The 12,501-nt window shown below is 40.3% G+C and overlaps 1 protein-coding gene across 1 annotated transcript in view; it reads left to right on the top strand.

Annotated features, from left to right (window-relative positions):
- The window catches only part of SLK (STE20 like kinase), a 78,639-nt gene that overhangs the window by 35,699 nt on the left and 30,439 nt on the right, over positions 1–12,501 (top strand). Inside the window, exons 5-9 of the mRNA XM_062214151.1 lie at positions 3,612–3,684; positions 3,822–4,016; positions 5,203–5,284; positions 7,394–7,522; positions 8,170–9,543. Coding sequence (XP_062070135.1) covers positions 3,612–3,684; positions 3,822–4,016; positions 5,203–5,284; positions 7,394–7,522; positions 8,170–9,543 — 1,853 coding nt within the window. The remainder of the gene's footprint in view (positions 1–3,611; positions 3,685–3,821; positions 4,017–5,202; positions 5,285–7,393; positions 7,523–8,169; positions 9,544–12,501) is intronic.

Raw genomic sequence — 12,501 nt, 5'->3', positions numbered from 1 at the left:
TTTTGATGCAAATGATAGAATTTCATTCTTTTTTATAACTGAATAATGTGTGTGTATATATGTGTGGATGTTTGTGTGTGTATATATTCACATATATATATACACACATATATATACACATATATATACACACACACATATTTATCCATTCATTGGATGATGGACACCTTGGTTGATTCCCTGTTTTGACTATTATGAACAGTACTTCTGTGAACATGATGGTGCAGGTATCTCTTATAAAATCACAATAATAGGATTGCTGGATCATATGACAAGTCTATTTCTGATTTTTAAAGAAATCACCACTCTGTTTTCTATAGTGGCTGTACTAATTTATATTTCCACCAGCAGTTGTATAAGAGTTCCCCTTTCTCCACATACTCTCCCTTGCCGGAATTTGTTTTTTCTTTGCTTTGGCTTTTAGCCATTCTGACAGAGGTGAGGTGATACCTCATTGTGGTGGTTTTTTCCCCCCCTCATTGTGGTTTTGATTTGCATTTCCCTGTCCATCCAAGTTTTTAAAGCACAGCTTAGATTAATAGTCATTAACTTATAGACACCTAATCTAAATATATTTTAGCTTTTTTACAAAATATTTATTTATTTATTTGAAAGGCAGAGGTGGGGGGGTGGTGGTGATGTCTTCTATCTGCTGGTTCACGCTCCTGGTGGCTGAAATGGATGGAGCTGCCCCTATCTGAAGCCAGGAGCCAGGAGTTTATTCTGGGACTCCCACATAGGTGCAAGAGCCCAAGAACATGGGCCATCCTCCACTGCTTTCCCAGGATATAGTAGGGAGCTGGATGGGAAGTGGAGCAGCATCTGGGCCTGGAACTGGTGCACACATGGGCTGCTGGCACCATAGGCAGCAGCTTTACCTGCTACGTCACAGTGCTGGCCCCTAAAGACACTATAAAAGGAAGATAAGAAAGGATGGGTTTTCATTTTCAAAATAAAAACATTTTGGGGCTGGTGTGTGGCACAGCAGGTTAAGATGCCTCCTGCTCTGCCAGCATGCCATGTGAACACTGGTTTGAGTCCAGCAGCTCTACTTCCAGATCAGCTCCCTGATGATGTGTCTGGGAAAGCAGTGGAAGATGGTCCAAGTGCTTGGGTTCCTGCACCCATATGGGAGGCCCAGATGAAGCTTCTGCCTCCTGACTTCAGCCTTTCTCAGCCCTGGCCATTGTGGCCATTTAGGAAGTGAACCAGAGGGATGGAAGATGTCTCTTTCTGTCTGTCCCTTTCTCTGTGCAATTCTGACTTTCAAATAAATAAATAAAAGTGTCAAGCTTTTTGAAGACTGGTTAAATTGTTTTACATTTTTGTATATAGACAATGCTTATGGATATTTTACTTTAGAATGTAATATATAGCATGTAAACATGCAAAGTCAGTTTTATCTTTATTTCCAAAATTCATGTCTAGTGGGGTTTTCCTCCTATGTTTAGTTTTATCCTATATTTTACTGATAGGGTAATTTGGCTGAACTGAAAAAGTAACTTTCAGTTTGAAAAGAATACATGGGGCGAATGTCTAGCCTAGAGGCTAAGATGCTGTTTGTAAGATGCTGGTGTTCCACATCAGAGTACCTGGGTTAGATGACTAGCTGCAGCCTTGACTCCAGCTTCCTGCTAATACACACCCTGGGAAACAGTGGTGATAGCTCAAGTAATTGAGTCTCTGCCAACCTAGACATTGCAGGCATTTATGAAGTGAACCAGCAGTTGGGAGCTCACTCCTTTTCTCTGGCTGGTTCTCTCTCTGTTTCTCTCTGTTCTTTAGATTGAAAATGAGTTAGTTTCATATTTGCACATACAAATAGATGATCCTTTGGGACCATAGGTGGCTTTGCTTTGTTTCATTGCATGGCATACAGTATCTGCTTTCTGCTCTTTTAATAATGTGTAACACCTAGATAACTTCTTTGATTGAGGCTACAAAATGAATTGTCGTTGTGTTTACATTCATTGTCTTCAATAATTTTGGTGTAATCACCAATTATTTGTTTTCATTTATTATAGAATTAGTGATTTTATAGGACAGTACTTAAATAATTACTTAAAAGTATAGCCTATATAGAGAAAGGAAAAAAATACTTTATTCTTTTTATTTAGCTTCATGATAATGAATTGTTTTTCTAATGGTTATCTGAGCTCAGAGCCTAACGTGTGTGTGTGGAGAGGGGCAGATATTCTAGTGCAGCAGGGTAGGATGCTGGTTGGGGTGCCCACATCCACGTCAAAATGTGTGGTATCAAGTCCCACCTCTGCCTCAGATCCAGCTTTCTACCAATTCGCCTGGGAGGCAGCAGATAATGGCACAAGTCCTGAGTCCCTGCCACCCACATGGGAGACCTGGAAGGAGCTCCTGGCTTCTGCGTGGTTCAGCTTGAGTTGTGGGAATTTGGGGAGTGAACCAGGAGATGGAAGAACTTTCTTCCTTTATCTTTTCTGTCGCACTTTCAGATAAATAAAAGTAGGGGTTGAGGTGGGTGTTTGGTGCTGTTCGGGACACTTGCATTCTGTATTGGAGTGCCTGGGTTTGAGTTCTGGCTCTGTTTACAATTCCAGCTTCCTGCCAGTCTGCACCTCTGGAAGCAGAAGATGATGGGTGAAGTCTTTCGGTCTCTACCACCCATGTGGGAAACCAGGATTGGGTTCCTGGCTTTAACAGGCCCTGAATTTATGAGCATTTGCAGAGTGAACTGGCAGATATGAGATCTTTGCTTGTCTGTCTTTGTCTTTCTTTTCTTTTTAAAAAAGATTTGTTTGAAAGGCAGAGTTATAAAGACAGGAAGAGACAGAATGAGATCTTCCTTCCGTTGGTTCACTCTCTGAATGGCCACAATGGCCAGGGTTGTGTCTGCTAGAAGCCAGGAGCCTAGAATTCCATCTGGTTCTTCCACATGGGTGACAGGCACCCACATACTTGTTCCATTTTGTGTTGCTTTCCTGGTTTGTTAGCAAGGAGCTGGATTGGAAGTGAAGCAGCTGGGACTCTAATCAGTGCTCACATGGGATGCTGGTGTAACAGGTAGCAGCTTAACTACTGTGCCATGTTGTTGGCCGCTCTCTGCTTTTCAAATAAAGAGATTAAAAAAAAAAAATGTGATGTTAACAACTGATAAAACTATGATGTTGCTGTTCTTTATAATTTAAATCTGAAGACAAAGTTCTTAATATTTTACTTCGTATTGTTATTGTATAGGAAATTGGCAAGTCATATGCCACCATAAAGATAACTTTGGTGTAATTTGTTTTCACACAATAGAAAAAATGTTAACTTAATTGCAACATGTAGCACTAGTTGGCATTTGTTTTGAAGTGGATAGACTGGTCTATTTTAAAGTCATTATTTTTTGTTTTCAATTCTGAAAAATTTGTCATCTGCAGATTTATAAAAATGGTGATACTAAAAAAATTGCTGGTGAGATCTTTAACAGTTTTTTGGAAGGTGGTAGAGAGGGTGGTCAAGATTTCGGTAGTAGAGCACTCCTTTCTTTTTCTATTGTGCTTATTTAAGACTTAAAATGCTTTTGTAATGCTCCTACAGTGCCGTGAACTATGCTTAACTATCATTAATGCTTTTTTATAATTACTTATTTCAAGCGGATTTTGGAGTATCAGCTAAAAACACAAGGACAATTCAAAGAAGAGACTCTTTTATCGGCACACCATATTGGTATGTATTCAGTTTTATGAATTCACAGTAATGTCAGCAATTATTACTTATTAATTTTGTCCACATAATTCATTATACCATGTGTTTTATAGTAACTGTTATTAAGTTAAATAATTTTCAATTCTCTGTCTTTATAGGATGGCTCCTGAAGTAGTCATGTGTGAAACATCTAAGGACAGACCCTATGACTACAAAGCTGATGTCTGGTCCCTGGGCATCACTTTAATAGAAATGGCTGAGATAGAACCACCTCATCATGAATTAAATCCAATGAGAGTGCTGCTAAAAATTGCAAAATCGGAGCCTCCTACATTGGCACAGCCATCGAGATGGTAAACTATTCTAAAAAAACCTTTTATTTATTTATTTTTAGCATTTATTTATTTGAAAGGCAAAGCAACAGAGAGGGTAGGAAGAGAGAGAGTGAGAGAAATTTTTCTGCCTACTGGTTTACTCTCCAAGTGGGCACAGCAGCCAGGGCTGGATCAGGCCAAAGCCAGGAACTCCATCTCGATCTCCCAAATCAGTGGCAGGTACCCAAGTACTTGGGCAATCTTCAGTCTTCTCAGGCACAAGAAGGGAGTTGATTGAAGGCATAGCAGCTGGGACTTCACTGGTACTTCACTAGGGAATACTGACATCTCAAGTGGCAGCAGCTTAACCCCGCTTGTACCACATTGCTGGCCCCTAAACAAAGCTTTTTAAGAAGCAATGCGTGGGAGCCAGTGCTGTGGCACCGTAGGCTAAGCCTCCTCTGGCACCAGCATCCCATATGAGTGCTGGAGTTCGTGCCTCGGCTTCTCTTCTGTTCTAGCTCTCTGCCCTTAATCTGGGAAAAATAGTGGAAGGTGGCCCCAGTGCTTGGGGCCCTGAACCCATGTGGGAAACCTGAAAGAAGCTCCTGGCTCCTGGCCTAGCTCTGGCCGTTGTGGCCATTTGGGGAGTGAACCAGCGGATGGAAGACCTTTCTCTCTGTCTCTACCCCTCTCTCTCTGTAGCTCTACTTCTCAAATAAATAAAAAGATGTATTTTTTAAAAAAGCAACACTTATTTTATTCTTACAGTTTTCTAGGGGTATTTAAATTTTAGTACATGGTGCATAATCTGTATAAATTAGAAAACTGAAGTTTGGTGTATTATTGTTAAGACATAGGGACCATATGGTTATAACTAACTTCCCATATATTTGAAAATATGAGTAATCTGAGTTCTGTATGAAAAAATATTTCCTTTACTATAATGAAGTGTATATGTGGCTAATGTATTGTGGTAGAATTTAGTAAAAATAGAATTTTTATGATTTTGATATACTTTTGAATATATGGTTCTATCTCAGGGACTGTACCTGCTTACATATATGTAGTATGTATTTACAGATGAGTAAGTTGTATAAAATCTTAATATTTTCATTAACTTGTTTTTTATGCCAATACACTTACATATTATAACTTAATCAAGGAGTTTTGTTTGATTTTAATAACAAGGAATAGAATGTCATCATTAAAATTTATTTTGAAGGTCTTCAGATTTTAAGGACTTTCTTAAAAAATGCTTGGAAAAGAATGTGGATGCTAGGTGGAATACATCTCAGCTTCTACAGGTAAGATAAGAATAGTATAACAGCAAGAAATTATACAATCATTTTAACAGCATTTTTATTTTATTTTATTTTTAAAGATTTGATTTATTTATTTGAGAGGTAGAGTTACAGACAAAGGTCTTCCATCTGCTGGTTCACTCCCCAGATGGCCGCAATGGCCAGAGCTGAGCCGATTCAAAACCAGGGGCCAGGAGCTTCTTCTGCGTCTCCCACGCAGGTGCAGGGGCCCAACCACTTGGGCCATCTTCCACTGCTTTCCTAGGCCATAGCAGAGAGCTTGATAGGAAGAGGTACACCGGTATGTGAACCGGCACTTATATGATATGAGATTTCAGCACTGCAGGCAGAGGCTTATTAGCCCACTGCACCACAGCACCGGCCTCTTAACACATTTTTGGATTCATTTAGTGGATCTGTTTGAATTTTCCTATGGGAAGTCAAACACCATGGTAGCACTTAACATTTGCTTTAGGAACGTGTTGCCCTTACTAACAGGAATTTAGCTTGTAATTCATTCCTCTTGTGGTTTTTTTTTTTTTTTAAGATTTTTATTTATTTTTTATTTGAGAGACAGTTACAGAGAAAGAGAGAAAGACAGAGAGAAAGGTCTTCTATCTGCTGGTTCACTCCCAAAATGGTCATAACGGCTGGAGCTGAGCTGAACCGGAGCCAGGATCTTCCTCAGGTCTCCTACGTGGGTGCAGGGGCCCAAACTCTTGGGCTATCCTCTGCTGCTTTCACAGGCACATTAGCAGGAACTGAAATGGAAGTGGAGCATCCTGGACTTAAACCTGTGCCCATTTGGGATACCTGTGTTGCAGGTGGTGGCTTTATCCACTGTATCACCACGCCAGTCCACTTTTGTGATTTTTTTGAATCAGTTTAATTGTGTTCATTTTGTTATTTGCTTCTCTGTAGTTACTAGAAAATAAGGAGCAGGGGTCATGAACTAATTAATTTTTAGTCTTTTATGGTAAATATTTTTTATTTTTAGAAAATGATGTTTGGATAAATTTAATTCTGGTTTGTAAACAGTTTAATTTTATTGGTAATATTGAATTTGTCAAACAATATTACAGATAGACAAATAGAATGACAAATCCTGAGGCTGTCACTGTTGGGCTGAGTTGTTCAGTAACTCCTGCATTATAATGTTGTCAGTTAATCTTTTTATCTGGGGGAAAATACATGAAAAATTGCATAGCTGTGTGCAACAAGTCTATGCCTTATATAACTGTTATTATTTTATTACTGTGAAGACACTTATGTGTTGTATATATGGAGAGGAATAAAATCTCTTCTTAAAATATAAAAACATGTTTTAAAAAATATTTGTAGACACTTAACAGAACTGGAAAGCTTTTTGTGATATTTTGATTGTGGCTTTGAAAGGATTTTTATAGTTACTTTTTAAGAACTAATAATGTACTAATTTGAAACTTCAAATTTTAATGTAGATTTCTAATTGTAAAATTTTATAACATACAGAAAATATGTCTGCCTATTGTCTGTCTACAACAAGTCTTACCATTTTTGGTAAATTTACTTCAGATTCATAAAAAAAATACACATACCAGTTGCAGGCAGTGCCTGCTTTTGCTCCATCTCCTTCCTCCCCTTTCCAGATGTGATGTTGTCTGAAGTTATTTATTTTAAGATTTACTTATTTATTTGAAGGGCAGAGAGAGAGAGAGAGAGAGAGAGAGTGAGTGCGTGCGTGCTTCCATCCCCTTGTTCACACCTCACATGGCTGCAACATCCAGAGCCTGGCCAAGTGAAAGCCAGGAACCAGGAGCTTCTTTGGGTCTTCCATGTGCATGGTAAGGGCCCAACCTCTTGGGCCATCTTTTGCTGGCTTCCCAGGCCATTAGGAGGGAGCTGGTTTGGAAGTGGAGCAGCTGGGACACAATTGGTGCCCATATGGGGTGCCAGTGTTGCAGGTGGCAGCTTCACCTGGTATATCACAACGCTGGCCCCTGAAGTTTTTTATATTTTTCCTACTCATATGTATTTATTTTCACCACAGAATGTGTGTTTTATGTGTTTGAAACTTATTTTATAAGCAGTGTTTCAGTTGTCACTGAGTATACTTTTTATAATAATCAACAGCATCCATTTGTTACTGTTGATTCCAACAAACCCATCCGAGAATTGATTGCAGAGGCCAAGGCTGAAGTAACAGAAGAAGTTGAAGATGGCAAAGAGGAAGATGATGATGAGGAAACAGAAAATTCTCTGGTCAGTACTTAGAAAGAAAATTCTCACTTAGTTCATTTTTAGAGTTGGGTTTTGCAGTGTGGTTGTACCCATATTTAAGAATTAGCTCATGAGTGGCAGTATAAAACTCTTAATTTTAGAACTAAAGATGAATAGCATTGTTGCTCCATACTATACATTTTTGTTATATTTTTAGGTGAAGAATAATCAATTCTTTAATTTTTATGAATTAAGCAACTTTTACTGAATAAAGATTTTTAAAGGTTTTTTTTTTTTTTTTTTTTTGAAAAGCATAATTAGAAAAAGAGAGAAATCTTTCATCTACTGGTTTACCTCCCAAATGGCTGCAATGGCCAGGGCTGGGCCTGGCTGAAGCCAGGAGTCTAGAGCTTTTTCTGGTTCTCCTATGTGGGTATAAGGGCTGAAGGACTTGGGCCATCTTCTGCTGCTTTCCCCAGTGCACCATCAGGGAGCTGGACTGGAAGTAGAGCAGCTGAGTCTTGAAGTTGCACCATATGGGGTGCCAGTGTTGCAGGTGGAGGCCTAACCTACTACACCACAAGCTGGCCCCCTAAATGAAGACATTAAATCATATATGTTAACGTTGTTTTGGTCACCATTGCAACATCATACTTTAACACTAAAAATGTATAAAATTTTTTTTTTAGCCAATACCTGCAAGTAAGCGTGCCTCCTCTGACCTTAGTATTGCCAGCTCTGAAGAAGATAAACTTTCACAAAATGCTTGTATTTTGGAATCTGTCTCAGAGAAAACAGAACACAAAATTTCTGAAGATAAATTCAGCAGCAAAATTGTTAATGAAAACTCCACAACTACTGAACCTGAAAAGGCCATGGAGAGTGTCAATGAACATGTTAATGCTCATTTAGAAGCTCTCACTGACCTCCATGATAGAACAGCGATTCTCAAGGAGAATGGGAGAGAGGAGAAGAGACCTAAACTTGAAAATTTACATGAGGCAGAAGACCAAGAAACTGTGGATGTTAATTCAGTCGCTGAAGGAAAAGAGAATAATATAATGATAACTTTAGGAACAAACACTGAATACAATCCTGAGGAAGGAAAGGATCATCAGGACAAGCAACAGATATTTGAAAGTAAACTTGTAAAATCTGAAGAAATTAAAGATACTACTATTCAAACAGTGGATTTAGTTTCTCAAGAAACTGGAGAAAAAGAGATGGATGATCAGTCAGTTGATAAGGAAATTGGGCTTATGAAGGAAGATACTCAGGAGAAATTGGCAAAAGATGACAACACTCAAAACAGTGTAATCAGTGATATAAGCAATGTAGTAGGAACAAATGAGGCAGTAGACGTTGCTCAGAAGGCAGCTGAAAACAGTGCTGAGCAAGCTCAGAGTCATGATCTGGAAGAAGTGGTTGAAGTTGGTCAGAAATTAATTAATAAGCTCACGGAGGGCTCTGAGGCTGGAGGTGCTGAGGAAGTTCCTGTTAAAGATACAGTTGAAATTAATGAGCTAGATCAAAAATCTATAGAAGGCAAAAATGAGGAACAATTAAGCAAAAGTTCAGAAAACACATCGGAGACCAATGAGGAACCAGGAACAAATGAATTAGAGGAACTTACTGGATCAAGTAGTGCTGAAGAAATAGAGGTCACAAGTGCAGCGACTGATGCTGACCAAAAGGCTTTGGAAAGTGAAACTCAGGATGCTCCCATAGCCACTACTCAGATAGACACAGAAAAAAAAGAAATCCCATGTGAAATGCCAAGTAAAACAGAACCTCAAGTTACTACTGTAGCTTCTCAACCCAGTGAACCTGTGTCTGTTCCAATACCCAGTATTAACATCAACTCTGAAGAAGCAGAAACTAAAGGAGAAATAGGTGCTTTACCAAAACCTGAAGGCATGCTGCCACCAGAATCAGAGAATCAAAAGGAAAATGATACTGATTCAGGCACTGGGTCCACTGCTGATAATAGCAGCATTGACTTGAATTTATCCATCTCTAGCTTCCTAAGTAAAACTAAAGACAGTGGATCAATATCTTTACAAGTAAGTGTCCTTGGGTCCTTGTTTGGGGTTTTCTTTGTCATTTTGATAATTTGGAATTTCTGTGAAACTGATGTTAGGAAAATGAAGTGGAATTAAATCATTGTATTTTTTTTTTTTAAGGATTTATTTGTTTGAAAGTTACTTAGAGACAGATCTTCCACCTGCTGGTTAAATGACTGCAACAGCCAGGGCTGGACCAGGCTGAAGCCAGGAGCTTCATCTGGGGTCTTGATGCAATTTGCAGGGGCTCAAACACTTGATCTGTCTGCACTGCTTTTTCCAGGCCATTAGCAGGGAGTTGGATCCGAAGTGGAGCAGCCAGGACACTAGTTGGTACCCCTGTGGGATGCTGGTGTTGCAGGCAGCAGTTTTACCCACTAAACAATGCCAGCCCCAATCAGTGTTATTTTAACACTATGAATTATTTTGGCCTATAAAGGCAGTCAATTAAAAAGAACCTAGGATTGCTTCTCAGCCTTTTGGCTAAGATGAAGTATAAAAGAACCTAGGAAGGAGGTTCTGGATTGTAATCTTTTGTAAACCTGATACAGATAAACAGTGCAGTCTAGTTGCTTAGCGCAATTTATGGTTTTTAGATTGTGCATACCTAAGTATAATTTTTTAAAAGATTTATTTATTTGAAAGACAGAGTTTACAGAGAGATAGAGTTCGATTTTCCATCTGCTGGTTCATTCCCCAAATGAATGGCTACAGCTGGGTTGGTTTGAAGCTAGGAAGGAGCCAGGAGCCAGGAACTTTTTCTGATTCTTTCATGTAGGTGCAGGGGTCTAAGCGCTTCGGCCATCTTCTGTTGCTTTCCCAGATGCATTATCAGGGAGCTGGAATGGAAGTGGAGCAGCCAGGACTCGAACTGGCGCCTATATGGGATGCAGGCATTGCAGATGGCAGCTTTACCCACGATGCTACAACACCGGCCCTCTAGGTGTGATTTTAGCAAGGATCAATAATTATGAAGGAATTGAGAAATTGATAGAATGATTTCATTATATATATATATTTTTTTTGACAGGCAGAGTTAGTGAGAGAGAGAGAGACAGAGAAAAAGGTCTTCCTTCTGTTGATTCACCCTCCAAATGGCTGCCACAGCCGGTGATACGCCGATCTGAAGCCAGGAGCCAGTGCTTCCTCCTGGTCTCCCATGTGGGTGCAGGGACCCAAGCACTTGGGCCATCCTCCGCTGCCTTCCAGGCCACAGCAGAGAGCTGGACTGGAAGAGGAGCAACCGGGTCTAGTACCCCACGCCCCAACCGGAACTAGAACCCGGGGTGCTGGCGTTGCAGGCAGAGGATTAGCCTAGTGAGCCACAGCGCCAGCCAAAATTTTCTTTTTTAAAAAAGTGTTTATCTTCATCTACTTGAAAGGCAGAGTGACAGAGGAGGAGAGAGAAAGAAATCTTCCTATTTGTTGGTTGACTCTCAAAATGTTTGTGGCAGCTAGGGCTGGGCCAGACTGAAGCCAGGAGCTTGGAACTCATCTGGATCTCCTACATGTGTGGCAGAGGTCCAACTACTTGAGTCATGTGCTGCATTCCAGTATGCACTAGCAGAAAGCTAGATCAGAAGCAGAATAACCAGGACTCAAAGAGGCTCTTGGATATGGAGTATGGGTGTCTCAAGCAGCAAATTAATCTGCTGTATAACAACATCCATCTCAAGAATCTCTGTTAAAAAGTGTGTTGGAGCCAGCGCTGTGGTACAGTGGGTTAAAGCCCTGGCCTGCAATGCTGGCATCCCATAAAGGCACTGGTTTGAGTCCCGGCTGCTCCACTTTGGATCCAGCTCCCTACTAATGTGACTGGGAAAGCAGTGGAGGATGGCCTAAGTCTTTGAGCCCTTGCACCCAAGTGGGAGACAGACCCTGAAAAAACTCCTGGCTCATGACTTCAGATCAGCTCAGCTCTAGCCGTTGCAGCCATTTGGGGAGTGAACCAGCAGATGAAAGACCTTTCTCTTTTTGTCTCTACCTCTCTCTCTAACTCTTTCAAATAAGTAAAATAAATCTTAACAAGTGTGTTAGGGTGTAAACAGTCCTTGAATTAGTATTGGCTTATGAAGAGGACTACTTGTGCTTACTTAGTCACAGCCTTTGCAATTGTCATGAGTTATAGGAAAACAAAAACTGAAACCCAGAACACTAGGAGCTTTTGAGTACAATTCTGAAATCTTAATGTGCTTAGAAGTTACCATAGAGAGCTATTCATAAATTTTGGGTGGGTCACCTTAAACATGGTTTATAGTCAAAGATCTAATGGAATCCTGATACAGGTGAGCTATGGACTGCTCTTTAGAAATTATTTCTTAGAGACTCTGGGCGGACAATTAGGGGAAGAGAAAAAATAGAAGCAAGCTGGGAAAACTGGCCTTAGGGACCTGAATAACGTTGTGACTGATAATCAGCCTGTCTACCCCAAATTATTGCATACGTTGTCTGCATTTGCTTTTTTCAGTTTACTTTGCTTAATCTGAAATTCATTCACTGAATAGTCAACTCTACAAATACTTCTGTGAGAGCTAAGGAGCTATTAATTATGGATACTTTAGTAGGGGCTAAAGAAATGTGAAGATTGGAGGTGAAGGGGAGGTAGATCTGGATAGAACACCATATAGTACACAGACTAGGGAGAGCAGCAGGAGCATACAGGATCCCTGAGGACAGTACAGTGAGAGCTTGTGGAAACGTGACTGAAAGATGAAGTCAGATTTTTAAATTCCTGTGCATTTTGAGGCTGGTGCTGTGGCGTAGCTGGTAAAGCCACTGCCTGCAGTGTCAGCATCCCATATGGGCACTGGTTCGAGTCCCCACTGTTCCACTTCTGATCTAGCTTTCTGCTATGGCCTGGGAAAGCAGTAGAAGATGGCATATCCTTGGGCCCCTGCACTCACATGGGGGACCTGGAAGAAGCTCCTGGTTTTGGATTGGCCCAGCTCCAGCCATTGC

Source organism: Lepus europaeus, chromosome 17, assembly GCF_033115175.1.
Source record: "Lepus europaeus isolate LE1 chromosome 17, mLepTim1.pri, whole genome shotgun sequence".
Lineage (NCBI taxonomy): Eukaryota > Metazoa > Chordata > Mammalia > Lagomorpha > Leporidae > Lepus > Lepus europaeus.
The sequence above is the reverse complement of the archived record's forward strand: the minus strand, read 5'-3'. Positions and strand labels throughout refer to the sequence as shown.